This window comes from Natrix helvetica, assembly GCF_964273705.1.
Source record: "Natrix helvetica genome assembly, chromosome: 1".
Lineage (NCBI taxonomy): Eukaryota > Metazoa > Chordata > Lepidosauria > Squamata > Natricidae > Natrix > Natrix helvetica.
The window spans coordinates 158,068,009-158,084,410 of NC_138548.1; the positions used below are offsets into that span (position 1 = coordinate 158,068,009).

At 43.6% G+C, this 16,402-nt stretch overlaps 1 protein-coding gene across 1 annotated transcript in view; it reads right to left on the reverse strand.

The window, feature by feature from the left end:
- Nucleotides 1-16,402, reverse strand: part of IFIH1 (interferon induced with helicase C domain 1) — a 41,363-nt gene that overhangs the window by 10,338 nt on the left and 14,623 nt on the right. Inside the window, exons 5-11 of the mRNA XM_081935858.1 lie at nucleotides 13,467-13,690; nucleotides 11,680-11,890; nucleotides 8,124-8,341; nucleotides 6,396-6,512; nucleotides 3,163-3,286; nucleotides 2,818-3,051; nucleotides 1,090-1,346 (exon numbers count right to left, since the gene is read on the reverse strand). Coding sequence (XP_081791984.1) covers nucleotides 1,090-1,346; nucleotides 2,818-3,051; nucleotides 3,163-3,286; nucleotides 6,396-6,512; nucleotides 8,124-8,341; nucleotides 11,680-11,890; nucleotides 13,467-13,690 — 1,385 coding nt within the window. The remainder of the gene's footprint in view (nucleotides 1-1,089; nucleotides 1,347-2,817; nucleotides 3,052-3,162; nucleotides 3,287-6,395; nucleotides 6,513-8,123; nucleotides 8,342-11,679; nucleotides 11,891-13,466; nucleotides 13,691-16,402) is intronic.

Genomic DNA, 16,402 nt, shown 5'->3' on the forward strand with positions numbered 1-16,402 from the left:
GTAGAGTTGTAGCTCTGACAAATATAAATTCTATCTGACTACCTTGATCTACGTCAATAGGTTGTTACAGCCATATCACTTTGGAAGTCAGCTCTTAAGCATTTTAGCAAAAAAAGCGTCAATCACAGAAACATATGTAGGATTCACATAGAGCATTTGATATAATGATTATTAATGAGTAACACTCTACTTCTGAAATGGGATAGGAAAAGTGTGTGTGTGTGTGATACACTGTAGGTCATATGAAGGATCTGGCAAGCCACCCATATTTCATGTTCTACATCTCATAGCTACCGGCTGTGCTAGGTTTGGCATGGTTCAGGTGTGCCATCTTCTTTTACATTTTGGCATCTTTTACATACAAGGGCAGTGCATGCCCTTGTCCTCACAGAGCCATGGGGGTTTCAGCAATGTCTTCGGAAGAACCACAGATAACACGGTGTTTTGATGTTTTCTCTGGAGCCATAGAGCAGACTGTTTCTCGCTGGTTAGGACGCGGGGGCGGGGAGAACAGGGCTGGCTAGTGGTGGACTAATGCGCACACTTCCACTCATGTAAGAGAGAAGCCTTTGCACCGGTTTCGTACTCCTTCACGCTTCTCCGTACCAAACGTTTTTGCAAAGTGATGGAAGGCCCGAAGCAGCGTGAGATCGTTCCCTCGAAGGCTTTTGTCCATTTGCAAAAGCTTTTTGTGTAGAGAAAAGAAGCCTTTAGGGGTGCGGTCTCGTGTTCCTTCAGACTCACTGAAGCTGCCTGAAGTGCCAAAAGTGGATCCTGAGCAGGGTGTGCTTGTCTCACTCAGCCTCTGCTCTCATCCCTCCACTTTTCAAGCATCAAGAGCAGGGGCTTGGCTGGTGGGGGGAGAGGGGAGAACTTGGTTGCGGGAGCAGTGGGCCAGCACAAATGAGCACAACTCCACTCACACAAGAGAGAAGCCTTTGGAATTCCGTTCACGCGAGTGGAGCAGCACACTAGCCCGCCTCTTGCATGGCACAGTTCCAAATAGGCCATGGTCCAGTAGGGGACCCCTGCCCTACCCAATTGAAAAATAAAGGAAGTCTGACAATAGATGTCACATTTTTGTTTTACCTGAGTCATATGCTGAAATTCACTATTATGTCCTGTACCAATGAGGTAGTGAGCCTTCACTCCAATTTCTTCAAATTTGGGATTATCCTTAATCCAATGACAGATAGCAAATGCACTTTGACGAGTTTTTGAGAAAATAATTCCTCTGGGTTCATTGTTCTTTGTGAATTCTTGCATTAAAGTTGTACGCAATTTCGTTAGTTTTTCATTTTCATATTGTCGATTTTCAGCTAACTCTTCCAGTTCTCTTTGTTTGTCTTTAGGAACAAATGTAAAGGAATAAAATATTTCAGTAATTATGTTGAAAAAGAATTAAGAGTATGTCATTATGAGGCATGCTGGCTGACACTGATTGTAGCCAAAAATATCTGAAAGCATCAGCAGATCATGTTCAAAAAGACTAACATCCATTTGCGACAGTGGGCAAGCAAAGATAGACAGTGGGATGGAGTGGGTGGGTGTCTGTGTGGTGCATCCGGGGAGCCAGATCACATGCCTCCCCCCGCACCTCTACTTCCGCCTGCTGCTTGGAGGGCTGGGCCAGCAGTCGCATCACACAGATTCACCTGTGTGTTTAGCTGATGGACACCATAGGCTCCCATGCGCTCACTGCCTCCTGTGCTGGGCATGTCCCCCACAGGGCTGACGATCTTAACTGGGGTTTATTTTGGGGGGTAGGGCTTATATTATGAGCATCTTGAAAAATCATGCTAGGGCTTATTTTCTGGTTGGGTCTTATTTTCAGGGAAACACAGCAGAAGGCAGAAACTACAGGAGATAGGCAAGATCTCAAATAACAAGGCCCTATGCCATGTTAGAGCTTTATAGGGAATATCCATTGACTTGAATCACACCTGGAAGCATAATGGAAAGTAATATGATTTACACAACAGGTACTGGTGGAGGCTCTGTTGCCTGGATATGTTGACAGCAAACAGTAGTAGTGTAGATTTACCTACAAGTAAGCGATGAGGAATCCTTAGGTTCCTACCTGCTTGCACTGGGAGCACATGGTTTATAGCAGTGATGGTAAAGTAAACCTTTTCGGCACTGAGTACAAAAGAGGGAGCGCGCGCAGCCGTGGCCAAAAAGGGAACATTTTGCGCCATCTGGGCTGTGACCAAGGAGTACTTCTGTTCTCCGGATATGTACTTCCGGTTACTGCCGCGTATGTGCATGCACCGATCAGCTGGCCAGTGGACATGCTCACACTGGAAAACAGAAGACCAGCTCTTCCGGTTTCCAGCACTGCTGTTGCACGCACAAAGGTCAGCCGATCGTTGTGTGCGCATGCATGCCAGAAATTCAGAAGAAGAACAGGTGACATTGTGCATGGCAGGTGACCTGGCTCCATGTCCCACTTCGGGCATGCGTGCCAGAGTTTTGCCATCACAGGTTTATAGTTATGATTAAATCAGGCTAATAGCCCTGAGAATAAGTAGGGAGCTTGTCTAAATCTCTATCCACAGAACATCCTACCTTACTCCTCCCTGAGTTTCAGCTAAAGCGGAAGTTGAGAAAATTGGGAAGTTTCTATCCCAATTTTGAATGAAAACCAGAAAATGTATAAACATGAATGAAAAGTGCAGGTGAAATGTGAGCAAGCCGCTTGCTACAGAGCAGCCTTACTGAATGATCCCAACTGCAAGGAATTTTGGGTTCTCATTTGAATAGTGTACATTGATTGGTAGAAGTGTGGACAGGAAGTCCCAGATGGCTCACGCTTACCATAAAACAACTCTATAAGACATGTATTGGTTTCATCTAGCTGTGAGGCTATGCATTCATCTTCTTCCTTATCTTCATCCATTGCCATCTTTTTGCTCCTTTCTTCCTCATAAAAGTTCTTCAGATGGTTATAGGCATCAATCATTCGGGTAGTATCATTAATCAGCAAGGCATCATTGTACTTCTTCAAGTGTTCTGCACATACCCGCTCTTTGCGCATCCCTTCTTTGGCAGCTAGAAAAAGAACCAGCATTGAAAAAACAAGCAAACAAAGGTCTACGAAAACTCTGGCCATCTAATTTAGCAATGTATTATAACCATGTAGTAATCCAATGTAAACCTTACCTTTCTTTTCTTCCTGAATTACCCACTGTTCATAGGCCTGTGATCCAAAATCAACGTTTAGACTGAATTGGCCATAGCCTTGAATCTCAGTCATAATGTTTACGAGTTTCTCTCTAAATGGATCCTAAAATGTAAAGCATGTCATTAGTGAGCCAGGGATTAGAAGGGATCTTTATTTATTATATGCTGTCCACCTCACTGTCCCAAGACACTCTGGGATGCTCAGCAGCTTGAAAAGCTAGTCTAACATGCTCCCCCCCATGGTGAAATTCATTTTTTTTACTACCGGTTCTGTGGGAGTGGCTTGGTGGGTGTGGCAGGGGAAGGATACTGCAAAATCTCCATTCCCACCCCACTCCTGGGGGAAGGATACTGCAAAATCTCCATTCCCACCCCACTCCCGGGGAAAGGATACTGCAAAATCTCCATTCCCACCCCACTCCTGGGGGAAGGATACTGCAAAATCTCCATTCCCACCCCACTCCTGGGGAAAGGATACTGCAAAATCTCCATTCCCACCCCACTCCTGGGGAAAGGATACTGCAAAATCTCCATTCCCACCCCACTCCTGGGGAAAGGATACTGCAAAATCTCCATTCCCACCCCACTCCCGGGGGAAGGATACTGCAAAATCTCCATTCCCACCCCACTCCCGGGGGAAGGATACTGCAAAATCTCCATTCCCACCCCACTCCCGGGGGAAGGATACTGCAAAATCTCCATTCCCACCCCACTCCCGGGGAAAGGATACTGCAAAATCTCCATTCCCACCCCACTCCCGGGGGAAGGATACTGCAAAATCTCCATTCCCACCCCATTCCCGGGGGAAGGATACTGCAAAATCTCCATTCCCACCCCACTCCCGGGGGAAGGATACTGCAAAATCTCCATTCCCACCCCACTCCTGGGGGAAGGATACTGCAAAATCTCCATTCCCACCCCACTCCTGGGGAAAGGATACTGCAAAATCTCCATTCCCACCCCACTCCCGGGGGAAGGATACTGCAAAATCTCCATTCCCACCCCACTCCTGGGGGAAGGATACTGCAAAATCTCCATTCCCACCCCACTCCTGGGGAAAGGATACTGCAAAATCTCCACTCCCACCCCACTCCTGGGGAAAGGATACTGCAAAATCTCCATTCCCACCCCATTCCCGGGGGAAGGATACTGCAAAATCTCCATTCCCACCCCACTCCCGGGGGAAGGATACTGCAAAATCTCCATTCCCACCCCACTCCCGGGGGAAGGATACTGCAAAATCTCCATTCCCACCCCACTCCCGGGGGAAGGATACTGCAAAATCTCCATTCCCACCCCACTCCCGGGGGAAGGATACTGCAAAATCTCCATTCCCACCCCACTCCCGGGGGAAGGATACTGCAAAATCTCCATTCCCACCCCACTCCCGGGGAAAGGATACTGCAAAATCTCCATTCCCACCCCATTCCCGGGGGAAGGATACTGCAAAATCTCCATTCCCACCCCACTCCCGGGGGAAGGATACTGCAAAATCTCCATTCCCACCCCACTCCCGGGGGAAGGATACTGCAAAATCTCCATTCCCACCCCACTCCTGGGGGAAGGATACTGCAAAATCTCCATTCCCACCCCACTCCTGGGGGAAGGATACTGCAAAATCTCCATTCCCACCCCACTCCTGGGGGAAGGATACTGCAAAATCTCCATTCCCACCCCACTCCTGGGGGAAGGATACTGCAAAATCTCCATTCCCACCCCACTCCTGGGGGAAGGATACTGCAAAATCTCCATTCCCACCCCATTCCTGGGGGAAGGATACTGCAAAATCTCCATTCCCACCCCTCTGGGGCCAGCCAGAGGTGGTACTTGCCGGTTCTCTGAACTACTCAAAATTTCTGCTACCGGTTCTCCAGAACCTGTCAGAACCTGCTGAATTTCACTCCTGATTTTCTCCCCCCCAACAGAAATCCTCACACCATCCCTTTACGTCTAACTTTTGTTAGGAAAACCTCCAGTTAAATAGATATTCAACCAAAATCATAGTAAATCTTTTTTTTTTTTTTAGTTTATAATTGAGGAAAATATTAGAAACATTCCGTCACAGCAGATCAATTAATCCAGAGCTTCCCCCAACCTTTCTGGCTTTGCGGACCAATGCAAAGAGAGAGAGGATGGTTCCATGTGAACAGCCAGTAAGCGCACACACTGCGTGTGCAAGAGGGACTGTGCGCGTAATGTGGGAGGGAGGAGGTCCTTCACTGGAATGTTTCATTTATTCTATTTGTTTATTTCTTTCCTACCTTTAGTATTTTGACAAGAGCAATATCATTTAAACTTATATACCACTTCATAGGACAGTGATTCTCAACCTTCCCGATGCCGCGACCCTTCAATACAGTTCCTCATTTGTGGTGACTCCCAACCACAAAATTGGTGTCTCGGTTCCTAAGACCATCGAAAATATGTGTTTTCCGATGGTCTTAGGCGACCCCTGTGAAAGGGTCGTTTGACCCCCAAAGGGGTCCCGACCCACAGGTTGAGAACTGCTGTCATAGGGCTTTACAGCAGAGCTCCCCAACTTTTACAGCTTTGCGGACTGCCAGGGGGAGGGGGGAAGAAAGGGGCTAGTTCTGGGTGAGTGGCTGGCAAGCGCATCCATGGGGGTGCAGTCCATTTGCATGAGCTGTGGGCATATGCGTTCACTGCTCACTCAACTGGAATGTGTGCGCACACACGCTTAGCTGCAGATTCTGTGGCCCAGTTCCGAACGGCTCATGGCCCAGTAGTGTGCCGCATCCCATGGGTTGGGAACCCCTGCTTTACAGGCACTAAGCGGTTTGTAGAGTCAGCCTATTGCCCCCAACAATCTGGGTCCTCTTTTGACGACCTTGGAAGGATGGAAGGCTGAGTCGAACTTCAACCGTTCAGGATCAAATGCCTGGCAGTGGGCACAGTCAGCCTGCACTACTGCATTCTACAATGCTGCCATCACAGCTCCAGGAGGACTATTTACTCCTATCTCCCTATGTGCAATGTACCACATATGTTCTTTTTTTATGGGCTATGGGTGCAAAAAGAACCAAGCTGGAATCTTCCTCGAGATTCTAGTTCTTCCCATGAAGAAATGGAGAACTTTCTTTTCTGAAAGAGGAAGCTAACATCTGTAGGCCTGTCTTTCTTTTCTTTTCTTTTTTCCAAATAAGGGAACCATACACGATGCTAAAGTTACATGCTCACATAAAAATCCATACCTCCTTTTTGTCATCTGCAATCTCAAATTTCTTAACAGGTTCTTTTGCTTGATGTTGCAGTTGCACAATGTGCTCTTGAACAGTCACAATCTCATCTGCATCCAGATTGGCACATATCTAGAGGAGGGAAAATGATTTAAGTGATTGGATAGGTAGGTCTGTACCTACCTAATCATCAATGATTTGGATGAGGGAATAAACAGGGAACTCATCAAATTTGCAGATGACATCAAGCTGGCCAGAAGATCTCCAGAAAGATCTTGACAAATTTAAACATTGGGCACTATCTAATAAAATGAAATTCAATGGTGAAAAGAGTAAGGTTCCACATTTAGGCAAGAAAAATGAAATGCATAGGTACAGTATAGGTGGGTGCCTTCCTCAATAGTAGTAACTGTGAGAGGGATCTTGGAGTCCTAGTGGACAACCATTTAAATACGAGCCAGCAGTGTGCAGCAGCTGCCAAAAAAGCCAACACAGTACTAGGCGGCATAAACAGAGGGATAGAATCACGATCACGTGAAGTGTTAATACCACTTTATAAGGCCTTGGTAAGGCTACACTTGGAATACTGCATTCAGTTTTGGTCGCCACGATGTAGAAAAGATGTGGAGACTCTAGAAAGAGTGCAGAGAAGAGCAACAAAGATGATTAAGGGACTGGAGACTAAAACATATGAAGAACGGTTGCAGGAACTGGGTATGTCTAGTTTAATAGAAAGAAGGACCAGGGGAGACATGATAGCAGTGTTCCAATATCTCAGGGGTTGCCACAAAGAAAAGGGAGTCAAACTATTCTCCAAGGCACCTGAGGGTAGAACAAGAAGCAATGGGTGGAAATTAATCAAGGAGAAAAGCAACTTAGAACTGAGGAGAAATTTCCTGACAGTTAGAACAATTAATCAGTGGAACAGCTTGCCTCCAGAAGTTTCCTGAAGGCTCCAGGGGACGAAAAACAATCCAACGGACAAACCGGAAGTCACTTCTGGTTTGCTCGTAGGGCTGTTTTTAGTCCGCAGGAGCCTCCAGGGAAGCCTCCAGAAGGCTCTGGAGGACTAAAAACGGCCCTACGAGCAAACCGGAAGTGACTTCCGGTTTGCTCTTAGGGTCATTTTTTGTTCTCCGGAGCCTTCAGGGAAAGTTTGTGAAGGTCTCTGAAGGCTCCGGAGGACTAAAAACTGCCCCATGAGCAAACCGGAAGTCCATTCCTGAACTTCTGGTTTGCCCGTAGGGCTGGGATTTTGTGCTCTGGAGGCTTCAGGGAAGCTCCTGAAGCCTCCGGAGTGCCTCAGGTGGGGGCGGGGGAGGCTGTTTCCTATAAAGCCTCTGGAGCCTGGGAAGGGCGAAAAAAGCATGCAAAAAATGGGGGGGGGGAGCCTGTCATGTGTGCATGCACTCTGGGGTGTGTCACACATTGCATTATGGGTGCGGCACCCCCACACATGAGCCCCCTGTGCTCCCCCCGCTTATGGCACATGAGCCAAAAATGGTTTGCCATTGCTGCCCTATATTATATTATATTATATCCCTATATTCCTTGTAGGACCACTCAAACACAAGCAAACTCTTTGCAGCTTTGGTAATAACTCCTTAAAGATGTTGACTGATTTCCTATGTGAAAGTAAATTCTCTGCTCCATGCAAGATCTCTTTATTTATAACCAGCAATGATAAAGTTTGTTCTTGTAAAATATTTGCCACAGTTCTACGATCATGTATAACTAACTTACTGTTAGAATATGTTCGTCTGCTTTTGAATGATTTTTTGCACCTCCCACTCCAGGTGAAGCTGTGAGCCCCAGAATCTGAGGCTGAGCCACCAGTTGTTTTCCTTCTTTCTTTCGCTTCTCATTTTCCCTTTTTTCTTTTAAGTAGTAACGCATTATATTGTTATAGACAGCTCCTTTCTGGGTGTGATGGCATTCGTCAATGATCATCAAGGAGAACACTAGAAGACATGTACAGATTGGTTACAGTCCTTCTGCTCATATGTGCTGTAGTAAAACAAATGACTCTTTGCTTTTGATCAGACTGTTTCTTGTGGACTTGTTGGTGCTCTTTGAATGTGGTTGTTTGCTTGCAGGCATTTTATTGCCCGACTAGGTAACAACATCAGTGCTAGGGAGGCATGTGGTTTGCTTCCTGTTTAAATAGAGTAGCTTGACCTGCCAGTGTTGGTGGGGGAGTGTGGTCTTCTTCTTGGTAGTTTCTTAATTAGGATATTGTTTTCTGCTTCTTTGTCTCCTTAGAAGTTACTTGAATTGGGTATTGTTATAGCCTAATACCCTAAACCAGGGGTGTCAAACTCGATTTCATTGAGGGCTGCATCAGGGTTGCTTTTGACCTTGGAGGACTGGGGTGGGCATGGCCAGGGTGAGTCACTCATGTCGGGGGTGCCTCTGGCCCGAGTGCTATCTGGCCGAGTGAAAATGGGCTTCCAAGCTCCGTTTTCAACTGCAACGGCCGCCTGCAACCCTCTGCCAGCGAAAACTGAGCTTGAGCTCCATTTTTACTGGCAGAGGCATTGCCGGCCGGTCTTCAGCTGTTTCTGGGGCAGTCCCACAGGCCAGATCTAAGCACCCCACGGGCCGGATCTGACCCCCAGGCCTTGAGTTTGACATCCCTGCCCTAAACCCTAATGCAGGAACTACTCAGGAGACAATCAATCAAGCAGAAAACAAGGTTCTAATTAAGGAACTACCAAGAAGAAAACCACACTTCCACCAATACTAGCAGACCAGGCTACTGTATACAAAGAGGGAGCAAACCCCACACTCATTAGCACTGATGATGTTATCTAATTAAGTAATAATGAAACATCTGCAAGCAAATAGCCAAGCTCAGGGAGCACCAAGGAGTCCACAGTTCAACTCTGAGCTACAGGCATTTTCTTCTATTCATAACATCAGTTTCTTGCTTGCTTTTGAGTTATTTTACATGGTGTATTCAAAAGGTGGGATATACATCTAAATATACAGCCAGATAATGGCTTGATATTATTTCTATATCAGAACTAAACACACAGAGATCATGGGCAAGTCAGTATTACATCTCAAAGTCTATGCCACGGGTGTCAAACATGCGGCCTGTAGGCCAGGTGTGTCACGCAGAGGCCATGCCCACCCCTGCAAAGGAGGAAAACGTTGTGATATGTCACATGATGGCAACATAACGCTGCCAGTTTGACACTCATCATCTATGTGGTCTCTGCTTATTTACAGATCCTTTGCACGTTTAGTACATAAAGTACTTAGAACTGCAAAGGAGTCTGTAAATGTGTTTGGTCAGACACTTAGAAGTCCTGCAACTAGAATGTCTTCTTTACAAGGGAACTCCATATTCATCCAAATATGTATATAGTGCCTTTGGGGGGGGGTGGAGGGGGAATTTTACTGAAATCTAACAGACAGACTGGGACATTTTTGCTCTATGCAATTAGGGCTATTGACTTGAACAATTACTTATGATATAAAAGGATTTGACAATATCAATCAGAAAAGACATTTCAGTCATCAAAAACCTAATCCATCTGGAAGTTTGGTTAATATTTCTCGATTGTGTTTTTGTTTAACTAGCTATTCTTTTGGCTGAAGGAAGACGGAGAGAAGAGCAAGTGACTAGTTTTCATCGAGAAATGATCTTCAGGGAAAAACATTTTTTTTTAAAAAAAAGTAGCTAAATCTGCAACTTTTATTTCCCAGAGCAGTATGGCTTTAGAAAAGGCAAGGAATTTCTGGAAAGTTCTTTTGCTATAGCATTTATCCATATGTACATAAAATGAGAAACCGAGTCTTCCAAACCATGCCAAATCCTCAGTATATAGTTGTTGTTAGTTGCAAAGTCGTGTCCGATCCATCACGACCCCACAGACAACATTCCTTCAGGCCTTCCTGTCCTCTACTATCCACTGGAATCCATTTAAACTCATGCCTACTGTTTCAGTGACTCCATCCAGCCCCTCATTCTCTGTCGTCCCCTTCTTCTTTTGTGCTCAGTCTTTCCCAGCATTAGGCTCTTCTCCAGTGAGTCCTTCCTTCCCATTAGGTGGCCAAAGTACTTAAGTTTCATCCTCAGGATCCGGCCTTCTAAAGAGCAGTCAGGGTTGATCTCCTCTAGGATTGACCGTTTTGATCGCCTTGCAGTCCAAGAGACTCACAGGAGTCTTCTCCAGAGTTCAAAGGCCTCAATTCTTTGGCGCTCCAGTATATAATACCTATCATCCTCTCACGTAGAGCTTTAAGAAGTTTGACAGATAGTCCTCATTCAGCAAGAGTTTGCAGTTACAACAACGATGGAGTAACTCTGCGAGCAGTGTTCGCAGTTAAAGAGTTGCAATACAGCAAGATGGGTGGCATATAAATGTAATAAATAAATAAAACTTTTGCAGGTCTGTAAAGCAAAGAAGAGCTGAAGTAAAATTATAAACACAGTTATAGTTTCATTTAGACTATTTCACTTAATGACTGGGTTTCCAGTTCCAATTTTGGTTGCTAAACAAGGACTATCTGTACTTCCATGGCAGACTGCAGAATTTGGAGCCTAGAAGATGTGGCTGGAATTAAACTGTATCATTCATTCTCAATCATTTACCATGCTGCAGATTCACAGGTTTCTGAGAAATCAATGCTTTTAGTTTTTGTACAACTAAAAATTGAAATACTATTCATTCTGAATAGGCTTCTTCCAGTTTCACTGCCTGGATTGCACTTTAGTCTCTTAGGTCTGTGCTCAGGCTGCCCAAAGTATCTTCTTTCTCCCTCAACTATTTGCTCTGCACAAACAGCTACAAATGGAGGGGAAATTTTCTGAAGGAAACTGATATGGATCCCTGATTTAGGCTATAAACATTTTCTTGATCAATGTCCAGGTTTGGCAGTGTTTCACAAACAAGAGGCAGACAGGACCAAATGTGCTTTTGAAGGATTCAGGGTGGGTTCCTTTTCATCTAGGACTATACAATTTTTGATATTATTTTCAGTCGCCATGAGCTGCAAGCATTACTAGTCTAGTTGTACTGTTGAAAATGGGACCAATTATTTAAAAAGATGCATTTGCTGGGAGGAGACCTATATGCTCAAAAGATATTATTAAACCTAGTGAAGACTAAGAGATGCACCTTGCACCTTTGGGAGGTTCTCCAAGCAGAAATCATGCAACATGAATGTTGGTGACATGAGTTGGTGGTTATTGTGGGGTGGGTCAAATAAGAGGATGGAATGATGTCAGTTTGCCTACTCCTATTGCAATACATTTGGTGTTCAGATCTACACAGCTAACTATACATGCCTGATAACTGGACCCCTTCTTCATCATCTTCATACACTTTCTCCAATGCATTCTCCAGGATCTTAGCTGTACAAATAATCACATCATAATCTCCAATTAGTTCAGGGAATGAATATTTCAGCTGAGACGCCCCACTCAGTCCTAGTGTTCGGTATGAATGTTTCATGTAGGGATTAAATTCATTCTCTAAATGCTGTTCCACCAATGGCACCTGTTTTCCAGATAGATATATGAGAGAGAGAGGAGAGAGAAGAGAGGAGAGAGGGCGGGAGGAAGGGAGAGAAAGAAAGAGAGAGAGATTAAACAGATGTTCATGACTGTGGGTTTAGACCAAGGATGTCAAACTGGTGGCCTGCAAGCTGGATGCATCATGCACAGGCCACACCCACCCCAGCTCTGCAAAGACAAAAAAGTCTCGATACATCACGTGACAAAATCGAGTTTGATACCTGTGGCTTAGACCAATATTTCCCACCTTCAGTTCTCCAGCAAGCATGGCCTTTGACGAGAGGTCATGAAATCCAATTATCCAAAAGAAACCACTGAGAAAGGTTGCTTACATCCAGTTCTTTGGTTGCTCAGCTCTGGCTTGGTGCGCCAATTGTGGCCTTACCTGGGACCCGAGGACTTTACTCCAGTGACTCACACCCTTGTATCAGTATGTTGCTTAGATTAGTGCAACATACTCTGTGTGAGGCTACCATTACCATTTAGCCTGGCCTCCTCAACAGGTGCCAAATGCAACGGCCTAGTGCTTACCAGCAAGAGTTGGTGGGATCATATGATGCCCAATGTGGAGGGATCCTACACCGACTCCTTATTAGCTTCCAAATCCAATTCAAAGTGTCATTTTCTTTTTAAGTTTAAAAAACCTGTAGGCTCACGTTACTTGCAGCCCTGCCTTTCTCCATGGGAGAATCTGATGGTGCTGGGAAAAGCACCCATAATACATTTCATTATATAAACGAGGTCCAGGTAGGTCATATATTGCTATGGACCTCATGACCAGAGGAATTATTGAGTCTGTCATCTGCACCCCCATAACTGTCTGGTTTGGCTCTGCAACAAAACCTGACAGACACAGACTTCAACAGGTAATTAGAACTGCAGAAAAAAACAATTGCTAGCAACCTGCCTTCCATCGAGGACCTGTATACTGCACGAGTCAAAAAGAGGGCTGAGAAAATATGTACAGACCCCTTGCATCCTGGACATAAATTGTTTCAACTTCTACCCTCAAAATGACGCTCTAGGGCACCGCACACCAGAACAAGTAGGCACAAGGACAGCTTTTTCCCGAATGCCATCACTCTGCTAAACAACTAATTCCCACAACACTGTCAATAATTTACTAAAACTGCATTACTATTATTCTTCTCTTCCTTCCTAGTATTTATCTCTCCCCACTTACGACTATAACTATGTTGCTTGTATCTTTCAATTTATATTGTTTTTATTTATTTTCTAGTACGATTTGATAGCTTATTAGTAGTTTTCACTATCACTAAGTATTGTGTCTTTCTATTCTTGATGAATGAATTTTATTCTCCTTATGTACACTGAGAGCATATGCACCAAAGACAAATTCCTTGTGTGTCCAACCACCCTTGGCCAATAAAGAATTCTATTCTAGTCTATTCTATTCTCATGGGTGATGAAAGTCTAATGGCAAAACTTCTACATTTTGGGACTTCACCATTCATTCTGCTAACCAGAGTTTGACTCCCATCCTGATGTCACCATAGACCACACTAATTGCTGTTACCATTTATCACTGGATGGTTTACCTTGTTGACAAGAACTATAACCTTTCCACGCTCTTTTGCTTGTCTTTTTTTATCTAAGTGGTCTTTGGCAATGTAAACAGCAACTCGGGTCTTGCCAGAGCCTGTGGGAAGGCATATAACAATATTTTTCCCTTTCAAAGCTGGTTTGGCCACTTCCATCTGATAGTCTCTCAGACTCAGCTCTTTTTCAGAGGATGGTCTTTGGTCTCCACTTTCAACAGGATCTGCAGATGAAAACAAAAGTACAAATCATTGATAATGAAAAAAAGAAGAAGAAATTATTATGATTTTTCCTAATACATGCTCCAACAATGGAGGTTTTGGAGAAGAGAATGAACAACTATTTGTCTGAAATAGTATAGGGTTTCCTGGTTGAACAGGAGTTGGACGAGAAGACCTCCAGTTTCCCTTCCAGCTCTGTTATTCTATTTACTTTAAAACTTATAATGATGGTTTAAAAACTTAAAAACCTATAATGATGGTTTAAAACATATGTGTGAAATGTTATCATATTTTAAACATAGACAGAATATAGGAAATGGGCTGGAATGAGAGAAAAATTACCAGAAAAATATCTGATATTTAAAAATATTATTTCTGGTAAAATTGTCAGTGTAGGCCAATCATAAGGAAAATCACCATAAATATATTTGTAGATAGGATAAGGAATGGTCATACCTTTTTTGTACAGCTAATTCCATTAAAAGCTAACTAAGCTAATAGAACTTACTGAAGCTTGCGTAATACTTCCTAATGGACAGCAAACTAGAGCTACTATTTGAGCTATAGAAAATTATCATCTGCAGTTATATAACCACCACTTCTGTTGGAAAAAATAGTCCAATTTGTGGCCCAGCCTCAATGTTAGGAATGTGACTGTGGTCACTTTGTTCCTTTCTTCCCAAACATCCTGCTATCCTTTCTGGCTATTAGAAAGCCATGGTGCCATGGGGGTTAGAATGCAGTATTGCAGGCTAATTCCATCAACTGCCAGCAGTTCAATTCTCACCAGGCTCAAGGTTGATCCAGGCATCTATCCTTCCGAGGTCGGTAAAATGGGGAACCAGATTGTTGGGAGGCAATATGCTGACTCTTTAAACTGCTTAGAGGAGGCTGTAAAGCACCATGAAGTGGTATATAGTGCTATTATTATTGCTCTTCTCTCACAAAGATATGTCACATGGACAATTATCAGCACCGACTGTGGAATCAATGAACCTGAATTGGTGCAGATGTCCTCCTAATCTCTAAGCTACAAAAGTTGGCAAATGCTGAGGCTGAGATATTGGAGCCACCTTCTCTGAAAAGAGATAGCCTTGGGATTGCCCAAAAGTTCATACCTTTCTTGGGGTGGAGATACTGCAGGAGTTACTGACACTGGTTTGTGCCTTTATCATTAATAGACTGCAGGATGACGGGTAGTGCCTACATAACTTATGTGAGAGGGGAGAAGGTCTACTATAGACTGCGTTCTGTGTGATGCTTCATTATGATGCTTCAGCTGTCAAGAAATAGTGGTATCTCCTATGCATGACTTATGCATAGCTAATTTGGAGCTATCCAAAATGAATCTGTTATTCACAAGATGATTACAGACTCTAAGTGAATGCTATCTACTAGTGCTACAATGATTTTCTTTTCTTTTTTCTAGAATTGTTCTGATATTTTTGTTAGATAGTACAAGTTTCAAATAGCAACAAAACGAGTATAATGCCATGTTTTAACTAAACTGTTTCCTGCCACAAATTCCCAAGTCCTGGAATGAAAAACGGAGATAGCTAACTGAAAATACTTCAGTGTACTTTTCAGCTATATTTTAGCTACATTTCATTAGCTAAGACCATTTTAAGATAAAGAAGCACATGCTATCATGATCCCCAGGTTTAATGTTTTATTCCAGCTCCTATAATAAACCAACATTGTTCAGAATGTGCAGAATTGAACTGGATTGCCTGTTCAGTAAGTGATACCACAATGGCTTAATGGTTAGACAGTCAGTGTACAGATTTAATGTGAAGTGTGGTAGATACTTCTACCCCATCTCTCTTCCCTTCAAATATATATTGTCCTTGTTTTTCTATCCACGACTTGGTACTTTAAGGTAATCTAATTTTAAGAACAGCAACTTCATCAAGTGACACGGAAATATATCTAGGCTTAATCACTCGTCCATGTTAACTGCCTGCTAATATTTTTATTTTTTTTTAAAGTAAGCAATAAAAGAGGCAAAAACAAAGGTGAGGAAAAAGACTGCACAGACCAAAGGTTGAAATGACAATATGATAATTACAGAAAGATTAAAAAAAACATTTTGGGGAAAAAAGGCTAAGGTATGTCTAGTTTAATGAAGAGAAAGACTAGGGGATGCCAGGATAGAAGTTTTCCAATATTTGAGTTCTCCAAAGCATCTGAGGGCAAGATAAGAAGTAACAGATGGAAACTTATCAAAGGTTGAATCAAAGAGATTCAACCTAGAACAAAGGAGACATTCCCAGACAGTGAGAATAATTAATAAGTGGAATGGCTTGCCTTCAGAAGCTGTTTTTAAGAGATAGGACACCCATTTGTCCAGAATGATATAGTTTCCTGCTTGGGCAGGGAGCTGGACTAGAAGACCTCCAAAGTCCCTCCCAACTCTGTTATCTTGTAATTTAAATATTTGTCAGTCTCTCTTTTTCCCTCTCAAAAGTCATAACCTTTTCTATACTTTGGCTTCAATCTTATATAGGCTTGCTAAGAAGAAAAATCTTACTGCCCTCTGAGAGTAGGCAGAGACAGGAGATGGATAAATTTGGGCAAGGATCACGACCGTGACTATTCAAAGAAGATCCGGGTTACATTGGCTTGTACTCTGGTTATTCAGGTCACCACATTCTTTTTCTTCCATTTTGATAATTAGAGGCCCAGTCAGCCAGGCATGCTCATTTTATTATTTT